This window comes from Amblyraja radiata, chromosome 27 (assembly GCF_010909765.2).
Source record: "Amblyraja radiata isolate CabotCenter1 chromosome 27, sAmbRad1.1.pri, whole genome shotgun sequence".
NCBI classification, from domain to species: domain Eukaryota; kingdom Metazoa; phylum Chordata; class Chondrichthyes; order Rajiformes; family Rajidae; genus Amblyraja; species Amblyraja radiata.
The window spans coordinates 35,516,306-35,538,842 of NC_045982.1; the positions used below are offsets into that span (position 1 = coordinate 35,516,306).

The following is a 22,537-nucleotide window of genomic DNA, read 5'->3' on the forward strand; positions in this document are numbered from 1 at the left end:
GCTCTTTTAAAACTGAGATGAGGAAGAACTTCTTCACCCAGAGGGTGGTTAATTTATGGAATTCACTGCCCCAGGGAGCAGTGGAAGCAGAAACGTTAAATATATTTAAGTCTAAAATAGATGGTTTTTTTAGCTGCCAAGGGGATAAGGGGCTACGGGGAGAGGGCAGGGATATGGACCTAGGTATGGTTAGTATAGTAAGACCTGAGTGATCTCCTGGACAAGTGTCGATCGCCTGGATTGGGGTCGGAGAGGAATTTCCCGGATTTTTTTCCCGAATTGGACCTGGGTTTTTATCCGGTTTTTTGCCTCCCCCAGGAGATCACGCGGTTCTTGGGGTGGAGAGGGGTGATAGCGGTATAAAGGGGAGGGTAGTGTCTTGTGTTCTGTGTCTTGTGTCTACTGTTTGTGGGTAAGTGTGTCTGTTTAGTGTTCAGCCATGAGCGAATGGCGGTGCGGGCTCGACGGACCTGGTGGTCTACTCTCGCACCTACTTTCTATGTTTCTATGACCCAAAACATTGACTGTCCTCTTCCCTCCACAAATGCTGCTTGACCTACTGAGTTCCTCCAGCAGTTTTGTCTTTTTGGCAATTCTTGGCACGGCTGCTAGGTGGAGCACTGTGTTGCAGCACAACAATCTATCTCGGTGCAGTGTCGATTGGGAAAGGATGAGTTGGAGGTAAAACTAAACCAAACAGCTTCATCATGCAACCTCCCACTGCCTTCCCTGAAACACACCTCCTATCAGTTGATCAGAAAGCAGTATTAATTGTAGCTGCAGCTTGGATTCTAGACATCTTGGCCATGTGTTGAAGAGCAGTGATTTGGGGCAACGTGGTAAGAGAAATATATTTATTTAACGTGAGTTGTCTCGGCATGAGTGAAAACAAGTAGTTAAAATAATCTGCTCTGTGTGATCGAACTCACTGAATAAAACAGAAATAAGTCTACAGTCACATGGTGGATCTGAGATTTACTTTCATCAAAACTTATTAGATCACAGACATTTGTAAATATTTTTCTGTTTCCATGCATTGGAAAAGAATAGGCTTGTGTAAATATGTTTCTTTTTAGTAAGATAGCAGAATAATTGTGATATTGAACTTTGTACTTTACTCTTGTGAGTTTTAATTCAAGTTTTTCAATGCAGTTTTATGAATCTGTAATATTCTCTATTACATCAGTAAAGTAATAATGTAAAGTTGAAAATGTAACATAATATGTAATTAAAAAAACTAAATCTTGCAAGGCTATTTGTCGATATTGAGATTTCATAATGAAGTAAACATAATTTCAGAGCCGGGTCAACGGTGTGAAACTGAACATGAGGAAGGAATCTAATTTTATAATATTTTCAATGTGGGGGAAGAGTGGAAAGAAGTGGTCTTTAAAAATGAGTGAGAACATGATTGTTTTTGACAGTCTTTTTACCAGCTGTTTTTTTGCCCTCCTCGTTTTACTGTATTGATTCCATGATAAATAATTTCTCCCAAATAGAGGGGGCACGAAATGAAAAATGTCAGTCAACGAGTGCCTTATCAGTAAACTCCCAGCATTAACTTTTGTTCAAGGAAAATTACTTTGGAGTTCTATTAGTTGCAAACCCAGGTAGTTGTGGACAATTTGTGTATATATGACTCCTTACTAGAAACATCTTGCTGAGGTGTTGAGAATCGCATTCCTCAATGTAACTAACTTTATTACAGTGGCGATCCTGGGCTGGTTTGCTATATTTTATTAGGAGATACCAAGAACTTTTGAGTTTCTTCTAAATCCTGCTTATTACTTTAACTAATTCCTAACATTCATTCAAACTCCACTTCTGTAAATGAGAATAGACAAATTACAGCCTTGTTTCCATCAGTTTTATTCATAAAGTTCTTGTTTAACAGAAAAGATTCTGTGCCTTTTCTAATTGATGTTAGTGGATGTTCATGTTTTAAACTGCACACTGATTATTTCTCCGTTCCTTCTAGCGTTATAAGGTGGCTACCAAAGAACACGTTCATGTTGAATATATCTGAATGGATTTTGACAGAACATTTTCCATCGAGCTGCGATCTCCATGGAGTTATATCTGAAAATATGCTTCCTCTTGTCCCAGTTGTGGGAGGTGCACGTGGACAGAGCTGTGTGTGTTGAGCCATACTTCTGTGACTTGCTGTAGAAACAACCACCCAGTATCTGAAGTGCCATTTTTGGAATTGTTCCTGCCTTCATCAGCACCATCTAGATCCAAGGCTGAGCTGAGCAGTTATTACTATGCAGTTTGGATTCTTTTTGGTGGTGATCATTTTAAACTCCATGGATTACACCGGCTGCCATGTCTTGAAGGGAAGGAGGCAAAGGCGAAGTGAGTAGCAGAGATTTCTATCCATGAGAGCACCTTCTTTAATTTTGCTAGTGCTGCTGCTCTCTGCTCATATATATATGCTCGGTGAACAAGAGGTATAAACGCTACTAACATTTGTACGAGCAAAACAAAAATATTCAAAACTTTCAAAACGTGAAAGTATCTTGAGCAAGTTCCTTAAGGCACTTATAAAAATCCAGCAAACTTGTTAGAAAAGTAGTTTAAAATCCAGCTCTCGTGTGTTTTGCAGATGGTTTCGATAGATCGCAGATTAATAAAATGAAATGCTAATGCTCATTGTTTTAAAGAGAACTTCAGAATCTTATTTACAAAGACACAAAGTGCTAATATATCTGTGGGAGAAAGTTCAATGATATTCCACATTTTATAACTAAAGTGTGTGGAGTTCAGAACAGAGGAGGAAGTGCTGGAGAGGTGCGAATGATCAGTGAGCCTGCAGCAGGAACGGTGATCCTGTTTAATGGCACTATACTACAGAGAGCATGCCAAAGGCAGGGAGATGGTGCAGAAGGGATTAACTGCGATAACTACACTGATCTGAGGATTTGAGACGGCAGAATTCTTTTAACAAGAATGGCAGGTTAAGAGGAATTTTGACATTGTTTGAACCTCTGAGGGATTTTGATGAAAGGGAAACTATTTCCACCAGCTGGAGCGATAAAGGTTATCATGAAAATAATAATCAGAGTTGTTAAGTGAATTTTCTTAAGGGAAAATAGCATTGGAAATTCTTAAGATTTTTAATACTCCACCAGAAATAACCGTGAAGGTTCAATCGAGGCCAAGAAGATTTAAAAAAACAAGCGAGGAGTGAGCCAGGCACTGTTCCAGAGATCTGACACATGTATAGTCAACCTGGTGACCTATTGCACGTATGTTTGTGCTGAAAGTTAGCTCACAGACTGCTGAACCGCAAATGTCCCTCACTGCCAGTAGTGTCGAAGACACAGTTGGGATGTAATCAAAAAGTAATAACTCGCACCAAAGTATTTTTTATTATTTTGATACGGTATTTTAAAATAGAGGGGTGGCACAGCGGTAGGGCTGCTGCCTTACAGTGCCAGAGACCCAGATTTGATCCTGGCTCATGGTGCTGCCTGTGTGGAATTTGCACGTTCTCCCTGTCACCGTGTGGGTTTTCTCCGGGTGCTCCGGTTTCCTCCCACACTCCAAAGATGTGCAGGTTTGTAGATTAATTGGCCCTTGGATGATGGATAGAGGTAGTCTATGCATGATGAATGGTCGGCATGGACTTGGTAGGCAGAAGAGCCCGTTTAGAAACCTATATCTCTAAACTAAAAACTAGGATGAATATGTTTAGTTAGCATTGGAAAACACTGACAATTTATTCTATCCCTGCTGCTAAATACATTTCAACTAACTTGATTTAATGCCAAGTGATTGTGAATTCACTTTCCCCGATTTGTCTTGTTCAGAAAACATTGAACAGCAAGATTTCAGTTTTTCAGTTTAGTTTATTGTCATGTGTACCGAGGTACAGTAAGAAGATTTTGTTGTGTACTAATCAGTAGCGGATAGACAATACGTAATTACAATTGAGCCATTCACAGTGTAGAGATTTAAGAGTGTGGAGCGATTGTACATCTCCTTCTGTGGCTAGCACGCACATAGTCACCTGGGTCGGGCACCATCTTGGAAGGATTGTATGGAAAGAGCTGATGTAATTTGCATGCAGGAGGAGATAGTGTATTTTATATTGAAGTAACAATTTATTAATTGAAAGATATTTGGAGAAAAAATGGTCTGGAAGTAATCCACAGTCCCTATGCTCTTAAAGATAGCGGAGTCGGGGGATATGGTGAGAAGGCAGGAACTGGGTACTGAATGTTGATGATCAGCCATTATCACAGTGAATGGCGGTGCTGGCTCGAATGGCCAAATGGCCTACTCCTGCACCTATTGTCTATGCTACTCATAGGTCTGAGATCAATTCATGTTCTCCCTAGGTGGAACACTAGTTTGTTAGTCAATAAAATTATCTTTTTTGTATACTTTTCTCTTGACATTTTAAACTGTGATTATTTTGATTGCTTTGTGTGATAGAACATAGAAACATAGAAAATAGGTGCAGGAGTAGGCCATTCGGCCCTTCGAGCCTGCACCGCCATTCAATGTGATCATGGCTGATCATCCAACTCAGTATCCCGTACTGCCTTCTCTCCATACCCCCTGAACCCCTTAGCAACAAGGGCCACATCTAACCCTCTTAAATATAGCCAATGATCTGGCCTCAACTACCTTCTGTGGCAGTGAATTCCAGAGATTTACGACTCTCTGTGTGAATTTTTTTTTCTCATCTCGGTCCTACAAGACTTCCCCCTTATCCTTAAACTGTGACCCCTTGTTCTGGACTTCCCCAACATCGGGAACAATCTTCCTGCATCTAGCCTGTCTAACCCCTTAAGAATTTTGTAAGTTTGTATAAGATCCCCCCTCAATCTTCTAAATTCTAGCGAGTATAAGCTGAGTCTATCCAATCTTTCTTCATATGAAAGTCCTGACATCCCAGGAATCAGTCTGGTGAACCTTCTCTGTGCTCCCTCTATGGCAAGAATGTCTTTCCTCAGATATGGAGACCAAAACTGTACGCAATACTCCAGGTGTGGTCTCACCAAGACCCTGTACAACTGCAGTAGAACCTCCCTGCTCCTATACTCAAATCATTTTGCTATGAATGCTAACATACCATTTGCTTTCTTCATTATTCTGTGTAAGATTTTGAATTGAGGAAAATTTGAGCAAAAATTGGAATTGATTGGATTGATTGGAATTTCTCATTATCTGGGAATTCAGGAAGAATGAATCCGACTGGAACACTTTCAAAATCTTGCTGTTCTTAAGGTCTACTTTCTTTCCGGTTCCATTTTCTGGTTACTACATTGTTCTGCGGCAGAGGCAGTCGGAGGGGACAAACTTAAAGCAATATCTATACAAGAAAAAATGGACTATGCAAACTAATAGGATTAAAAGTTGGCATGTTCTCTGAATCTAAAGCCCCAATCCCACTTAGGCGATTTTTTTTCGGCGACTACAGGCGATTAGGCTGTTGCCACATGGTCGCGGGGTGACGCCACTATGGTCGTGAGTTGTCTCCTCAAGTTGCTGAAAGAGTCGTAACGTTTTTCTGGTCACTGCTGGATTTTGAAATGTTAATCTTTTCGGTGACTGTGGGCTTGAGGTAGCTTGTCTTCTCCTGTCATAGGTGCTGTCGTGGGTTGTTGCCAGTATGATGTAGGTTGTCGCCAGGTGACATTGGTTGTCTCTGGGTGCTGACTCTGGTGAATTCCATTGGCGACTACCTACATCAACCTATTTCAACCGGCGACAGGTACTGGTGACTGAATTGTCTTCAGTTGTCGCCGACAGGGTCGTTGCTTGTCACGAGTGGACGTAGGTTGACTTTGGATGTTGTAGGTTGTCGCCTGTCTGGTCGTAGGTTGTCGTAGGTGTGGTCGTAGGTGGATGTCCAAATGGGTCGCCGGTTGTCGGTAGCTTGTCGTAGCTTGACGTTGACTAGGTGGTAGGTTGTCTAGACATTGTCGTGGGAAAGGGGGGAGGGGGTCCAGTCGTCACATTTTCATTGACCTGCTACGACTGTGACAATCGCCTAAGTGGGACAGGCCCTAAATGGTCTCCATCAGATTCAGGAGGTTAAAGGAAGTGGCCCTGAAACATCGCCTATCCATGTCATTGTGAGATGCTGCCGGACCTGCCGTGTTACTCCAGCACTTTGTATTACTTTTTTGGCCTTTTAATTGTATTGATCTTAACTCAACACTATTTCCTGAATTCTGGAAAGGTCCCAGGGAAAGGCAAACTGCAAATGTAATGCCACAATTCAGGAATTTGGGAAAGGACAGGGAATGATTGACCAGTTAGTCTGACGCCTATCATGGGGAATATGGTGGGATCCATTATTAAAGAGATATTGGGTGTGCAGATTGAAAAGCATAAGATGATGATGTTGGATCATTGTTTTATGAAAGGAAAATAGTATTTGAGAAATTACTTGGAATATTCATCTAAGAGTAGGAGTAAACGGGTCCTTTTCACAATGGCAGGCAGTGACTAGTGGGGTACCGCAAGGCTCAGTGCTGGGACCCCAGCTATTTACAATATATATTAATGATCTGGATGAGGGAATTGAAGGCAATATCTCCAAGTTTGCGGATGACACTAAGCTGGGGGGCAGTGTTAGCTGTGAGGAGGATGCTAGGAGACTGCAAGGTGACTTGGATAGGCTGGGTGAGTGGGCAAATGTTTGGCAGATGCAGTATAATGTGGATAAATGTGAGGTTATCCATTTTGGTGGCAAAAACAGGAAAGCAGACTATTATCTAAATGGTGGCCGACTAGGAAAAGGGGAGATGCAGCGAGACCTGGGTGTCATGGTACACCAGTCATTGAAAGTGGGCATGCAGGTGCAGCAGGCAGTGAAGAAAGCGAATGGTATGTTAGCTTTCATAGCAAAAGGATTTGAGTATAGGAGCAGGGAGGTTCTACTGCAGTTGTACAGGGTCTTGGTGAGACCACACCTGGAGTATTGCGTACAGTTTTGGTCTCCAAATCTGAGGAAGGACATTATTGCCATAGAGGGAGTGCAGAGAAGGTTCACCAGACTGATTCCTGGGATGTCAGGACTGTCTTATGAAGAAAGACTGGATAGACTTGGTTTATACTCTCTAAAATTTAGGAGATTGAGAGGGGATCTTATAGAAACTTACAAAATTCTTAAGGGGTTGGACAAGCTAGATGCAGGAAGATTGCTCCCGATGTTGGGGAAGTCCAGGACAAGGGGTCACAGCTTAAGGATAAGGGGGAAATCCTTTAAAACCGAGATGAGAAGAACTTTTTTCACACAGAGAGTGGTGAATCTCTGGAACTCCCTGCCACAGAGGGTAGTCGAGGCCAGTTCATTGGCTATATTTAAGAGGGAGTTAGATGTGGCCCTTGTGGCTAAGGGGATCAGAGGGTATGGAGAGAAGGCAGGTACGGGATACTGAGTTGGATGATCAGCCATGATCATATTGAAGGGCCGAATGGCCTACTCCTGCAACTAATTTCTATGTTTCTATGTTTTTATGTAAGATGTAACAATCTGAGTAGATAAAGTGGTAGCAGTAAATATAATGTACTTGTATTTCCAATAGGATTCATACTGGGTGCACATAAACACAGGCTGGCAATGATTTATATTGTCATGGATTGTAGATGACAAACAAATAGAAATCAGAGGGTTGGGATAAAGAGGTCATTTTTGGATTGGCAATCAGAAACTCATGAGGTTCCACAAGATCAAAATTGGAGTAAACTATTTATAAATTGGGTTAGCAGGTCAAGAGATGCGCAGAAAGAGACTGTAAAGGTTACATGGCTGGCGAGAAGTTGGACGATGCAGTTTAATGTGGGAAATTGTGAGCTTATCCACTTTGGGAAGAAGAATGAAAACAAACATATTGTGGTACAGTGTAGTGGGAGAGTTGCTCCCTTTGAGCACCAGAGACCCAGGTTCGATCCTGACTACGGGTGCTGTCTGTACAGAGTTTGTATGTTCTCCCTGTGATCTGTGTGGGTTTTCTCCAGGTGCTCCGGTTTCAACCCACACTCCAAAGACATACTGGTTTGTAGGTTAATTGGCTTCAGTAAAACAAATAGTAGTAAATTGTGTGCAGGACAATGTTGGTTTGTGGGGATCGCTGCTCGGCGCAGACTCGCGGGCCGAAGGGCCTGTTTTCGCGCTGTATCTCTAAACTAAATGAAATTATTTGAATGGCGAGATGACAAAATGTTGCAATAGGAAGGAATCTGAGGGTCTGACTACATGAGCACAAGCAGGCAGGTAGGCCTAGTATTGCAAAAGGCTAATGTATTGTTGGTCTTTATTGCAAGGGGCATGGAAAACCTTTTATGTATCTTTACATGGTGAAAGTAAGAATGCAGGTACAGCAGTGAAGAAAGCGAATGGCATGTTGGCCTTCATAACAAGAGGAGTTGAGTATTTGATTTGATTCAATTTATTGTCATTGCACTTTTCAGTGCAACAAAATGGTTTAGCCTGCAGTCATAACATAGAATAAATAACAAATACTCAACACAGTTTAGTCCCAAAGTCATTGTCTCTTCCCTCCTTGCTCTCCCTCTGCACTGAGGCAATCCAAGCCTCCGATGTTGTGACCCCGCCGGGTAATGGTAGGTAAGTCCCACGGCTGAATCCGTGCTCCGCCAGCGGGCCGGTTCAAACTCCGCGGCCCGGGGCGGTCGAAGCTGCCGAAGCTGCCACCCTCCAGTCCAGCGGACGCAGCTGTAGTTGCGGGAGCTCCGGAAAACAGAACTTGAGCTCCCGGTGATGTCGTCCACTGGCCCGCGGCCGAGCCTCCGAGGCTCCAAAGTCGGGTCGGAAGTTGGGTTGCCCCGCAACCACAGCCCCGAAGTCGGCCAGCCTCGCGTTGGTAAGTCCTGGCTCTGACTCCACAGCCTCGAGGTCGGACGCAGTTGGAGGCCGCCAGCTCCGCGATAGGCCTCAGCGCAGACGGACACGGAGACGGGGGATACGGCAGGAAAGGTCGCATCGCCCCCGAAGGAAGAGTCAATAAACATGTTACACCCACCCCCCCACACACACACAACTAAATAAACCGAAATAAACTAAAAACAGGACAAGAGAAAACAAAAAACAGAAAAGACAAACGGACTGCAAGGCAGCGCCGCCACTTCCGGAGTATAGGAGCAAAGAGGTCCTTCTGCAATTGTACAGGGCTCTAGTGGGACCACACCTGGAGTATTGTGTGCAATTATGGTCTCCAAATTTGAGGAAGGACATTCTTGCTATTGAGGGAGTGCAGCATAGGTTCACGAGGTTAATTTCTGGGATCAGGACTGTCACATGTTGATAGAATGGAGCGGCTGGGCTTGTACACTCTGGAGTTTAGAAGAATGGGAGGGAATTTTATTGAAACATGTAAGATTATTAAGGGTTTGGACACGCTAAAGGCAGGAAATATGCTCCCGATGTTGGGGGAATCCAGTACCAGGGGACACAGTGATACAGGTTAGGGTCAGAGTGCTGTCTGTACGAAGTTTGTACGTTCTCCCCGTGACCATGTGTGTTTTATCTGGTTTTCTCCCACAGTCCAAAGACTACAGATTTGTATGTTAATTGACTTTGGTAAAAATTGTAAATGTTCCTCGTGTGTAGGATGGTGTTAGTGTAGAAGGATTGCTGGTCATTGCAGAATTGGAGGGTTGAAAGGCTTGTTGCTGAGCTGTACCTCTAAACTAAACTAAATTTGGAATGCTAAATAAGACGTGACTTTATTGAAGCATACGATTCTCAGGGGCATTGACACAGTAGATGCTGAGAAGATGTTTCATTCATGGGATATTTAGAACGAGGGAGTGTTGGATAGTCATGGAATGTGTAAAGTTGGTAGTTGTTCACCTGCAACCCTGCAGCGGTTCGGATGCATTTGGGGGCTCATCTTGTGCCACTGTTTAACATTTTTGACAGGCACCATTTTAGTTGAGTTTCTGTCAGGTTTGAAAATAATACATTTTCTAAAGGTAGTAAACTGACCTCCAAATATTTAAATGTTAAAATAGAGCATATTGGTGTCAAGGAAAGTTGTTCCAGACACTAAGTAGGAGAGATACGCTTCATTTGAAACGAGGGGCAAAAAGAAAATACTCTGCTTTAAAACATAATGAGGAAAAGAAAATGTCCACAACAATGAACTGCAGCATTGACCCTGAAACCCAGACAATGTAGGTGTGTTGCAGAGTAATATGCAGTAACATAGTTAATGAAAATAACCAGAGAGCTAGTCTAGTACATGCAGTGGAAATCTCTACATCTGGGTTAATGAGAAACCACTTCAGCCTGGATATATCTGATAATCACAATATAAATGAGGAATTGAAGAACTTCTTTAACTCAGTCAATTGAACCATGACAATTTTGTTTGTTTTTTAGATGAGGGAACCTAGCAAAAAGAGTTTCAAACTTATCAGCAGAGAGTGTCGTTCTCTCTGGTTCCAATGGGCAAAATTCATGATTACTTTATTTTGCAGCAATGATTATCCAGAATTTTACTTCGGAGTCACGTGAGTGACTACGTGAAAAACCCCGCCAGGACGCATGCGTGTCATATCGCTTTCACGCTTGCGAAACGACAGGCAGGGTGGAGCGTTCCCCCGCAGAGGTAAGTTTGAAACCGCGACCTGCAGGTAAGTGATTTACTCTGCGGTAGTGTTTGTCCCCGCGCTGTTTTTACACAGGGGGGGAAGCTGGACAAAATAGTGTCCACAAGTGCTGCAAGTGAAGCTGGCTGGGGAGGACCGCGAAGTTGCGGGAGCCAGCAGCAGCAGAAGGCACAAGCCCCGTAATGGATCAGCTGTGCCGACTTTTGGTCCCGCGCCGGCCAGAACACCACGGCCGGGCGGGAGTCTATTCAGATGGGGCCGTCGACTTTTGACAAGTCGAAAACGGCAGGAGGCGGGGTGGAACGACGTTCCCCCGTAGCGACAATTGAAACCAGGACCTGCAGGTAAGAGCTGCGGTCTTTTTGTGTTTTCCCATGCCGATTACAGGTGGAGAAACCAACGGCTGCGACAAAGCTGTTGGGCTAGCAGCTGCCAGCGGAACTTGAATCACCTATAATGGGATCAGCTGTGCCCGATGTCGCCTCCGCACCGGCCAGATCCACTCCGCGGCCGGGCAGTAAGGCGAGACAAAAAACAAACAAGGTCGTGGACTCAGAGGAGTCCGACTTTGAACAACCGCGGGCGGCCAGCGCCCGAGAGCGCTGGAGCCGGATGGAGCGGTGTGTGGAGCATTTGCTCCAACGTGACAGACTCCGGGAGATGGAGTCGGGTCACAGTGGGCCCTATGATAAACCCACAGCAGTACCTCTTGAAGGGCTGCACAGTGCTTCTACCTCATCAGAGGGGAGCACTGCGGGTCAGTTCTGGGCTGACCTGGAAGAGGGGTCCGCAGAAGGAAAGACAAGTATGCAAGGGGTGCAGGAACGAAAGAACCTACTGGACATGGTGTCCAATTTCATACAGCCAGACCAGACTGGTAAAAATCTGGAGCCTAAGCTAGCTGCCAGTATAGACTATATGTCTCTAAACCAGTTACAAGAACAGGCTGTACTGGACACCACATCAAGACACCTATCACCCCAACGCACCCACCAGCAGAACAAGAATGACTGGTGAAAGCTCGAAGGCCCGGTACTCAAAACATGAGTCTTTTTTAGGCCATGGCCCAGGCCGGCCTTCTTGGAAGATGCGCGGACCTCCAACACCAACCAAACCACAAATCCAGACACCAGCGCAACAACAGCAGCGAAGAACCTACAAAAAGAAGTAAACCTGCCACTGGTAACTATGGAGGTAGGTGGGTCTGGTTGCCTACAAATTACAGGGAGCATGGAGGTTGGGGGGAGACTACACTCTTTTCTGAATGCATGTTAACAACCGATACTTACATCTTAAGCAGTATCCAGGGATATACAATAGAGTTTATACACAAGTACAGCCCTCCAGTTCAACATATACCGAACCGCATGTTCGTGCTTTCTGATAAAGAAAAATCAGAAGCGCAAGCTGAACTGGAGCGGCTTTACGTAAAAGGTGTAATTGAGAAAACTCAACACGAACCATTAGGATTCGTGTCCAATATATTTACCAAAAACAAAAAAGATGGTGGTTGTCGCATCATCATAGATCTGACAAAATTGAATACATTTGTACAATATATTCACTTCAAAATGGAAACCTTTGTTACTGCTAAACAATTAATTTCCAAAGGTTACTTCATGGCCAGCATCGTTTTAAAAGATGCTTACTATTCAGTGCCTATACGAGGTGACCACAGATGTTACTTAAAATTCAACTGGATGGGACAAATCTGGCAGTATAAAGCACTGCCAAATGGTTTATCATCAGCCCCAGGCTGTTCACAAAAATTTTGAAACCAGCCCTAGCGTTTCTACGGAAACGAAAACACATGGTCATGGCATATTTAGATGGGCAAAACTTTGTGGGCAAAACTTTGGAATTGGCCAAACAAACCGTAACAGCCACAAAACAGTTATTTGAAAAACTGGGATTTATTATCCATCCAGTTAAATCTAAATTAACGCCTTCCACTACTATGGACTATTTGGGGTTCACAATTGACTCAGTTCACATGTTGGTGACTTTGCCAAAGGGAAAGGCTATAGACTTAATAGAGGCTTGCAATAACTTCATTGACATCAGTAACCGTCCATCAGATTGGTAGCAAAAGTAATTGACAAAATGGTGGCTGATTTTCCAGCCACACAATTTAGACCTTTGCATTACCAAAATTTACAGAGAGCAAAAATACAAGCACTCAAAATCAATGCTGGTCATTTTGACAGACCAATGCAGCTACCAATCAAAGCTATAATGGAACCAAAATGGTGGATAGATAACATTTGGCTTTGTTTCAAACCAATCATTGTCAGTAACCCTTATATGGTGCTACAAACTGATGCCAGCGCACTTAGGGGGTGCCACCAATTCCATCTCCAGCTGTGGAGGTAGATGGACTGCTCAGGAGGCATCATTATTATTAACACTGGGCGTAAACTACCTGGAAATGTTGGGTGCATTCTATGGCCTAAAGTCATATTGTACTGGGTCATATCACCAGCATGTTAGACTACAGATTGACAATACCACCGTGGTAGCATACATTAACCACATGGGTGGAAACAAATCGACATCATGTGACAATCTGGCTAATACAATTTGGCAGTGGTGTATCCAGAGAGATATTTGGATATCAGCTACTTACCTACCAGGTAAACTAAATTTAGTGGCAGACACCAGGTCACGCAAATTTAATGAAAACACTGAATGTTGAATAAAAAGTATTTGCTGATATTACAGCACGATATGGAACACCAGATATCGATCTATTCGCATCCTGGCTTAATCACCAGTTATCAAATTATGTTTCATGGGAACCAGACCCTGGGGCGCCGGCGACAGATGCATTTTCGCTGCATTGGGGGGAAATTGTTTATTTATGCATTCCCTCCTTTCTGCCTCATCAGTTGGGTATTAAGGAAAATACAGCACGGCTCTGCGTCTGGTATTTTGGTAGTACCCGATTGGCCTACTCAACCATGGTTCCCAGTGATAATGAACATGGTATTAGAACCATGTATCACCATCCCGAATAGACCAGACTTGTTGGTTCATTCCGTAACAAGGGATAGCCACCCATGCCATAACTATTTGAATTTTTTAATTTGTAGAGTTTAAAAATACCTCTACTACAGCTGGGACTGACGGACTGAACAGTGAACATGATTTCGGCGGCCCAAAGACAATCCACCAAAAAACAGTATCTGGTCTATATCAGGAAGTGGGAGATGTATTGTAACAAAAACAGCATCACCTACAGAGATATGAACATCCCGTCTGTTCTGGAATACCTGGCAGGCCTCCATTATGATGAGGGGCTCAGTTATAGTGCCATCAACTGTGCCAGAAGTGCCTTATCGACTTATCTATGGCAAGGAACAGAGCGTCACTCTGTTGGAACTCACCCACTGGTAACAAAACTTATGAGGGGAATTTTTAATACCAATCCCCCAAGAACCAGGTACTCCTAAATATGGGATGTGAGTATTGTCCTGAAGATGCTCAGGAATTGGTCTCCAGCAACAGCTCTGTCCCTACATAGACTGACATTAAAAACAGTCATGCTAATGGCATTGGTCACGGCACAAAGGGTACAGTCATTACATAAATTAAGACTGGACAACATGACTTCTTCATCTGAAAATATTACGTTTCATATTTATGAATTAGTGAAACAGAACAGACAGGGATCAGCGGGCCTCAATATCGAATTTAGGTCTTACCTAACAGATGATCGTCTCTGTATAGTAAAACATTTGTCGTTATATATGGAGAAAATGAAAATCATCAGAGGCAATGAGAAGGCACTTTTAGTCAGCCATAAGCAACCACACAAAAAAGTGTCGGTCCAGACCATCTCATGAAGGCTGAAACAGGTTCTAACACAGGCTGGGGTGGATACTAATATTTAAAATCTCATTCCACCAGGGCTGCAGCTACATCGGCAGCTATGCAGTTGGATGTACCAATGGACCAAACCCTCAAGGCAGCAGGATGGTCAGGGGAAAAAACATTCCAACTATTTTATCATAAACCAGTCATTAAACCTGGAACATTTGCAGAAACAATTTAAGTTCTGTAATTTAATTACCCCATAAATAGGGATTATAATTTGTGTTAATAAATTCATGGATTTCAATGTCGGATTCATGTCTAAAATATGTTGACACAATTCCTCCTACAGTCATCAAGGCAGATGTGATGCATGGACTCGTTTCCACGGCATGAAATCACAGAGCTTTAAAATCTTCACGTAGTCACTCACGTGACTCCGAAGTGAAATAGTAAGATTAAACGAGAACTTACCAGTTTGAAGTTTGATCGTTATTTTATGAGGAGTAACGTTGAGGGATTACGTGCCCTCCGCTCCCACCCTTGATCATATACTTAACTGGTATCTCTTCTCTAATCTTACTATGTTTAGTCATTACAGTTATCTGTGATTTCACACCGCTGCTTTGAAGAATGACACGCATGCGTCCTGGCGGGGTTCTTCACGTAATCCCTCAACGTTACTCCTCATAAAATAACGATCAAACTTCAAACTGGTAAGTTCTCGTTTAATCTTACTATTAAATGTGAACACTGGTCAGCCAGTGAAATCTGTGAGTAAAAACATGCAGGCTTTGCAAGGGTTAGCAGCTCCATGCAATAGCGTCCACTGTGGGTAAGGTGCAAAACTCATGGTTGTGAAGTAAATCAAATAAATCAAAACTCAATGGTTGTGAAGTAAATCAAGCGAGTACAGGCCCATTGCCGACAAACTCTCATCATAGGTTAATCTACTCATTTGTATTTAAAGGTATAAAAGGCCACATCACAAGAGCTTTTGGGAGGTGGTGGTGGGGGGGGAGAAAGAGGCAGGTTCAACAGTTAGTTGCTGATGTGACTGTAAATGTCAAAGATATGATATATGAACTTTACTCAAGGAACTATGGTACACTGATGAACTAGTTGGGTGGTCGGAATGCAATGCATTTGAACTTAAAAGGACCACTCAATCTGTAAAAAAAATTGGAAATGGGGAAGGTGAAGTGGGGGCATGGGATGGGTCTGTCAGATACGATTGTGGAGAATTGCAAAGATATGTAAAAGTTTAAGGGTTATAGGGCAACGTAAGAGAGAATTGGCCCACTCAGAAACCAGAGTGGTCATGTATGTGTAGCGATGCAGGGGATGGGCAGAGTTCTCAACAAATATTTCTCCTGTTTTTACTGCAATGAAAAAGGTGAAGTTCAGGGTACTTGGGAAATTTAATGAAGATGTCATGAAGCCTGTTCATATTACAGATAAGGATGTGCTGGACATCCTAAAATGTAAAGGCATAGATAGTCGGAAAGATATTCCCAGGGTGGAAATATCTCACACCAGAGGGCATAATGTGAGAGGAGAAAAGTTTAATGGAGGTGGGGGCAAGGTGGTTTATACAGAGTGGCGGCATCCTGGGATGTATTGCCTGGGTGGTGATGGGCACCAGGGATGTATTGCCCGGGTGGTGGTGGGCACATGGGATGTATTGCCCGGGTGGTGGTGGAGGCAGATACGAAAGTGCAGCTTAAGAGGATTTTAGATAGACACGTGAAGGTACCGGGAATAGAGAGATATGGATCATGTACAGGCAGATGAGATCAGTTTAATTTGGGGTTATGTTCGACACCAACTTTGTGGGCCTAATGGCTCGTTCTTGTGCTGTACTGATCTATGTTCTATGTATGAAAGTCCCTGGCCCGATCAAATTTTTCGAAGGACGTTATGGGAAGCTAGAAAATAAATTGCAGGAGTCCTGGGTGCGATGTTTGAAACATTGTTAGACACAGTGTGGTGCAGGAAGACTAGAAGGGGGCAAATGTGCCATTATTTAAGAAGGGCTGCAAAGAAATTGCTGAGATCCAAAGACCAGTAAGCATAACAGCTGTGGTCAGAAAGTTACTGGAGAGGATTCTGCGGGATAAGATATACATGCATTTAGAAAGACGGGCCGATTAGGTATAATCAACATGGTTTTACACTTTTGAGATTGTGGCTCACAATTTAATTGAGTTTTTTGAAGAAGTATCCAAGATGGCTGGAGAATGTAGGTGCAGAGATTTAGCCAATGTGAATTTCAGCCATGCCTTTGATAAGGTTCCACATGGTTGAATCTGGAAGATTAGATTGCATGGCTTACAGGAGAGCTACCTGTAACTAACTGGATAACTCTTCCCTTCCCACCCAAACTACCCCCTTCCCAGGTACCTTCCCATGCAACACCTGTCCCTATACCTCCTCCCTCGACTCTGTCCAGGGACCCCGACAGTTCTTTCAGGTTAGGCAGAGGTTCACTTGCATCTCCTCCAATCTCATCTACTGTATCTGTTGTTCAAGATGTGGACTCTTATACATCGGCGAGACCAAACGTAAACTGGGCGATCGATTCGCTGAACACGTTCACTCAGCCCGTGTGAATCTACCTGATCTCCCAGTTACTAAACACTTTAATTCTCCTTCTCATCCCCACACAGACCTTTCTGTCCTAGGTCTCCTCCATTGTCAGAGTGAGGCTAAATTAAAATTGGAGGAACAGCATCTCATATTTTGCTTGGGCAGCTTATAGCCCAGTGATATGAATATTGATTTCTCTAACTTCAAGTAACCCCTACATTCCCTCTCTCTCCATCCCTCCCCCACCCAAGTCACACCAGTTTCTCGTTCTCACCCAGCAAACAGGAAACAGTGACCTGTTTCCTTTATCATTACCTTTTTGCATTTCTTTCATTCATTGTTCTATATGTGTCTACATCATCGTCTATATCTCCCTTTCAGTCTGAAGAAGGGTCTGGACCCAAAATGTCATCCATTCCTTCTCTCCAGGGATGCTGCCTGAGTTACTCCAGCTTTTTGTGTCAAACTGGATACATAATTGACTTCATGGTGGGGAGCAGAGGGTGGCGGTGGAAGGTTGTTTTTGGATTGGAGGCCCGTTCCACAATTTGGATGAGAATGTGCAAGGCATAATTACTAAATTAACAAATCACACTAAAATAGCTGGAATCGTAGACAGTGAAAATACTTAGCAATAATGTCAGCGGGTTCTTGAATCGCTGGGCAAGTAGGCCAAGGAGTGGAAAATTGAATTTAATTCAGATAAGTGTGAGGTGGTGCATTTTGGATATCAAATCAGGGCAGGATCTTCACTGGGAAATATAGGCTCCTGTGGAATGTGGTAGAACCAAGGGATCTAGGAGTACAAGTACATTTGATAAGGTTCTGTATGGTAGGTAACTCTGGAAGGTTAGATCGAATGGGATCCAGGGAGAACTAGCTAACTGGCTACAGAATTGACAATGTGAAGCAAGCACAAGTTGGTGGTGGCATGGATCAGAAGCCTGTGACTGGATCAGAAGGTGTGTCTCTGGGATTGTTGTCGGGCTCATTGCTGTTTGTAGCTTATATCTAGAATTTGGAAGAGAGTGTACAAGTCAGTGGGCTGAGGAATGGTTGATGGAGTTTAATGCAGATAAGTGTGAGATGTGTAGGAAGGAACTGCAGATGCTGGTTTAAACCGAAAATAGACACAAAAAGGTGGAGTAACTCAACGGGACAGGCAGCATCTCTGGAGAGAAGGAATGGGTAATATTTCGGATTGAGGTCCTTCTTCAGACTGAGTGTGAGATGTTGCATTTTGGGAAGTCAAACTAAGGCAGAACAATAAGACAGTAGACAATAGGTGTAGGAGTAGGCCATTTGGCCCTTCAAGTCACCACCACCATTTAATGTGATCATGGCTGATCGTCCCCAATTAGTACCCCGTTCCTGCCTTCTCCCCATATCACCTGACTCCGCTATTTTTAAGAACCCTATCTAGCTCTCTCTTGAAAGCATCCAGAGAACCTGCCTCCGCCGCCCTCTGAGGCAGAGAATTCCACAGACTCCCAACTCTCTGTGAGAAAAAGTGTTTCCTCGTCCCCGTTCGAAATGGCTTACCCGTTATTCTTAAACTGTGGCTCCTGGTTCTGGACTCCCCCAACATCGGGAACATGTGTCCTGCCCCTGGTGTGTCCAAACCCTTAACAATCTTGTATGTTTCAATAAGATGCCCTCTCATCCTTCTAAGTTCCAGAGTATACAAGCCCAGCCGCTCCATTCGCTCAGCATATGACAATCCTGCCATCCCAGGAATTAACCGTGTAAACCTACGCTGCACTCCCTCAATAGAAAGAATTAAATTCTTTCTTACTAAAATTAGGGGATCAAAACTGCACACATTACTCCAGGTGTAGTCTCACTTGATGTGGTCCCAGCACCGAGCCTTGCGGAACCCCATGGGGAATGTAGGACCCTGGATACTGTTGTAGAGCAGAGGAATCTAGGAGTGTAGATACATAGATTCCTGAATGTGATGTCACAGGTGGATGGGGGGGGGGGGGGGGGGGGGGGTCAAGAAGGCTTTTGACACATTGGCCTTCATCAGTCAGAGTCTGGAGTAAAGAAATTGGGACGTTATCGTACAATAGTAAAAGATATTGGGTGGCACAGTGGCGTAGTGGTAAAGTTGCTGCCTTGCAATGCCAGAAACCCGGGTTTGATCCTGACTACGGGTGCTGTCTGTACAGAGTTTGTCTGTTCTCCTAGTGATTGAACATGTTGAAAAATCTTCACGAGTCTTTCCAAGCTTACCGCGTTTCCAGAGTACCTGCCGTTAGCGTTACGAGCCCCTAAGAGACGTCCTGAGCTCCGATGTACCCGCTACGTACATTTTTAACTTGGGAGAGCTTTTGAATGAGCTCGTACAGTGGGACAGGGCCATTAGGCACTCGATCGTGAAAAAGGCATTATCCTGGTGAAATCATCAAAAAAAGGCATGAAAAGGCACATGGCATTTATGGCACAATCCTGGCTCTAGTCATAAGTGATAGGAGCAGAATTAGCCCACTCCGCCATTCAATCATGGCTGATCTTTCTCTCCCTCTTAACCCCATTTTCCTGCCTTCTCCCCTTGTCCACTGGCACCCATACTAATCAAGAATCTATCTATCTCTGCTTTAAAAATATCGATTGACTTGGCCTCCACAGCTTTCTGTGGCAAATAATTCCACAGATTCACCACCATCTGACTTAATAAATTCCTCCTCATCTACTTCCTAAAGGAACATCCTTTAGTTCTGAGGCTGTGACCTCTAGTCCTAGACTCTCCTACTAGTGGAAACTTCCTCTCCACATCCACTCTATCCAAGCCTTTCACTATTCAGTACATTTCAATATGGTCCCCCCCTCATTCTTCTAAATTCCAGCAAGTACAGGCCCAGTGCAGTCAAACTCTCATCATCAGTTAACCCACTCATTCCTGCGATCATTCTTGTCAACCTGCTCTGGACCCTTTCCAGGGCCAGCACATCCTTCCTCAGATATGGTGCCCAAAATTGCTCACAATATTCCAAATGTGGCCTTACCAGTGCCTTATAGAGCCTCAGCATTACATCCGCATTTTTGTATTTTAGCCCTGTTGAAATAAATGCTAGCATTGCGTTTGCCTTCTTTACTACCGATTCAACTTGCAGATTAACGTTTTGGGAATCCTGCACCAGCGCTCCCAAGTCCCTTTGCTCCTCTGATTTTGAAAAATGTCCACGAGAGCCCCGACTACCTACGAGCGGCCATTACCGTAAATCTCCGAGTTCGAATCAGGGCAAACTCGGGAGAACTCTTGAATGAATTCGTACAATGGGACAGGGCCATAAATCAGCCTTTTTTTGCCGTTTTACTAAATGGTTGTGCTATTTTCTCTTGTTGTACTGTGATTACAATGACGTTTTCTATGTTAACATGTTAATATTAATGTTATTATTAACGTCTTATTATGGTATAACTTACAAGAAAACTTCCACTACTGGTGCAAAACAAGGGCGCCACTGACGGTCGTTCATTCGTTCGTGCCGCTGCCCGCTGGCTCACTTTTCTCCACGATTTATTTAAGCAAGAACTGCAGATGTTGGAAAAATCGAAGGCAGACAAAAATGCTGGAGAAGCTGAGCGGGTGAGACAGCATATATGGAGAGAAGGAATAGCTGACGTTTCGGGTCGAGACCCTTCTGCAGCCTGATGTGAGGGGGGGGGGAGCAAGAAAAAAAATGGAAGAAGCGGAGACAGTAGGACTAGAAGGAGAGCTGGGAAGGGGGAGGAGGGAGAAGACAAGGGCTATGTAAATTTTGAGAAGTCAATGTTGATACCGCCGGGATGTAAACTTCCCAAGCTTGTCTCCTCACTTCATTTACTGCTGGCTCCAGTCGCAAATCTGAGTTTTCGAGTGATCTGTGCAAGGCATTCATTGATGCTGGAATTCCACTGGAAATTGGAAAACAAATCTCTGATAGGTTTTTTAGAGAAATATACAAAGGAACATATACCAAGCAAGTCATCATTACGGAAAAATTATGTTGACAGCAACTTCAACATTGTTGTGCAGAAAATTAGAGATGAAGTTGCATGCAACAAAATATGGATTTCAATAGGCGAGAGAACCGGTGCTGTGGGGAGATATGTTGCCAATATCGTCATCGGTACACTGGAGGCAGGTCAACCATCAAAGGAGTATTTGTTGACATTGGAAGTATTGGGTACGTCAAAAAACTCAACTATTGCTCAGTTGTTTACATCTTCACTTGCTGTACTTTAGCCAGAAGGTATAAAACACGAGAATGTTCTTCTGTTGGTGACTTAAAGTTTTGTTCACCAAAATGTTGCATTAGCTTAGTTCAGGGACTTCATAGAATTGCCAAGCACATACGTAGCTTGTTTTCAAATGTTAATCGCCTAGTTTCCAATGTCAAGAAAATCCTCAGAGTACCGCCACGTGTGCAGTTGTTCAAGGAAATGGCACCCGAGATTCTGCTACCTCCTGAGCCCATTTTGACTAGGTGGGGTACATGGTCTCTGCTGTACTCTACTATGTTGCAAATTTTGTAAAGATAAAAGAAATTGTCAACTGTTTTGAAGAAGAAGAATCTGCTGCAGTCAGGATCGTCAGTGAAATCCTGCAGAAAAAGTCCCTCCACCGCAATTTTGCAAACTTCCCACAAGCTATCACTTCCCTTGAGAAACGTGGCGAAACATTAGTGAATAACTTGCTGGTTTTCAACAAAGTAACTGACAATATTCGTAAAGTTCTTGGCATTCGTAAAGACATACACGTAAAATGAGAGAGTGATTTTAGCTAACAAAGATCTTGAAGAAATACAAAACATAGCTAAAGTACTCAAAGGTAGTTGTAATACACAAGATATCGACATGAATATAGAGTCTGTAGCTTGTTTCGAGTATGCACCAGTGACCTCAGCTGGGGTAGAAAGAAGTTTTTCAAAACTGGAGCATACTCTGTCTGACAGACGGCATAGTTTAACACCAGATAATTTGAAAAAAATATGCTAGTAATTATGTGCCATCAGGCAACTTTGGTCATTTAATGAAATATACCTTAAAATTATTATTTTTAACCATATTTTGGTGGTGGAAATGACTTTTTATGCCTTTTTTTTGTCATAAATGCCTTTTTCGTGCTTTAAAAAAAAATTATTATGCCTTTTTGCCTGCCTGTATTTGTAGTTTTTTTAGTGCCTAAACATCCTGGCTCTACTTATGACCTTATGAAACATCGCCTGCCTATGTCCTCCAGAGATGTAGCCTGACTCATTGAGATACCCCAGCACTATGTTTTACTTTGTAAACCTGCATCTGTAGTTCATTGTATCTTCATTTAAAGATATTTGGACAGGTACCTGGATCGCTAAGGTTTAGAGGAAATGGGCCATGCACAGGTAAGTTGACGGCTTGGAGAGGCCATCTTGGTAGGCACTGTTTGTAGGTGAAAGCAGTAAAGTAATAGGGGTTGCCAATGAAACAGGTTAAAACATTGTCATTAGTCCTTGATGCAGATTCTCGACTACATGTGTTGGGAAGGCACAGGCTGACTGACATTTTCTTGGAT

At 43.4% G+C, this 22,537-nt stretch overlaps 1 protein-coding gene across 1 annotated transcript in view; it reads left to right on the forward strand.

The window, feature by feature from the left end:
* Positions 1–22,537, forward strand: part of rspo1 (R-spondin 1) — a 282,583-nt gene that overhangs the window by 6,912 nt on the left and 253,134 nt on the right. Inside the window, exon 2 of the mRNA XM_033045492.1 lies at positions 1,979–2,355. Coding sequence (XP_032901383.1) covers positions 2,265–2,355 — 91 coding nt within the window. The 5' untranslated portion in view covers positions 1,979–2,264. The remainder of the gene's footprint in view (positions 1–1,978; positions 2,356–22,537) is intronic.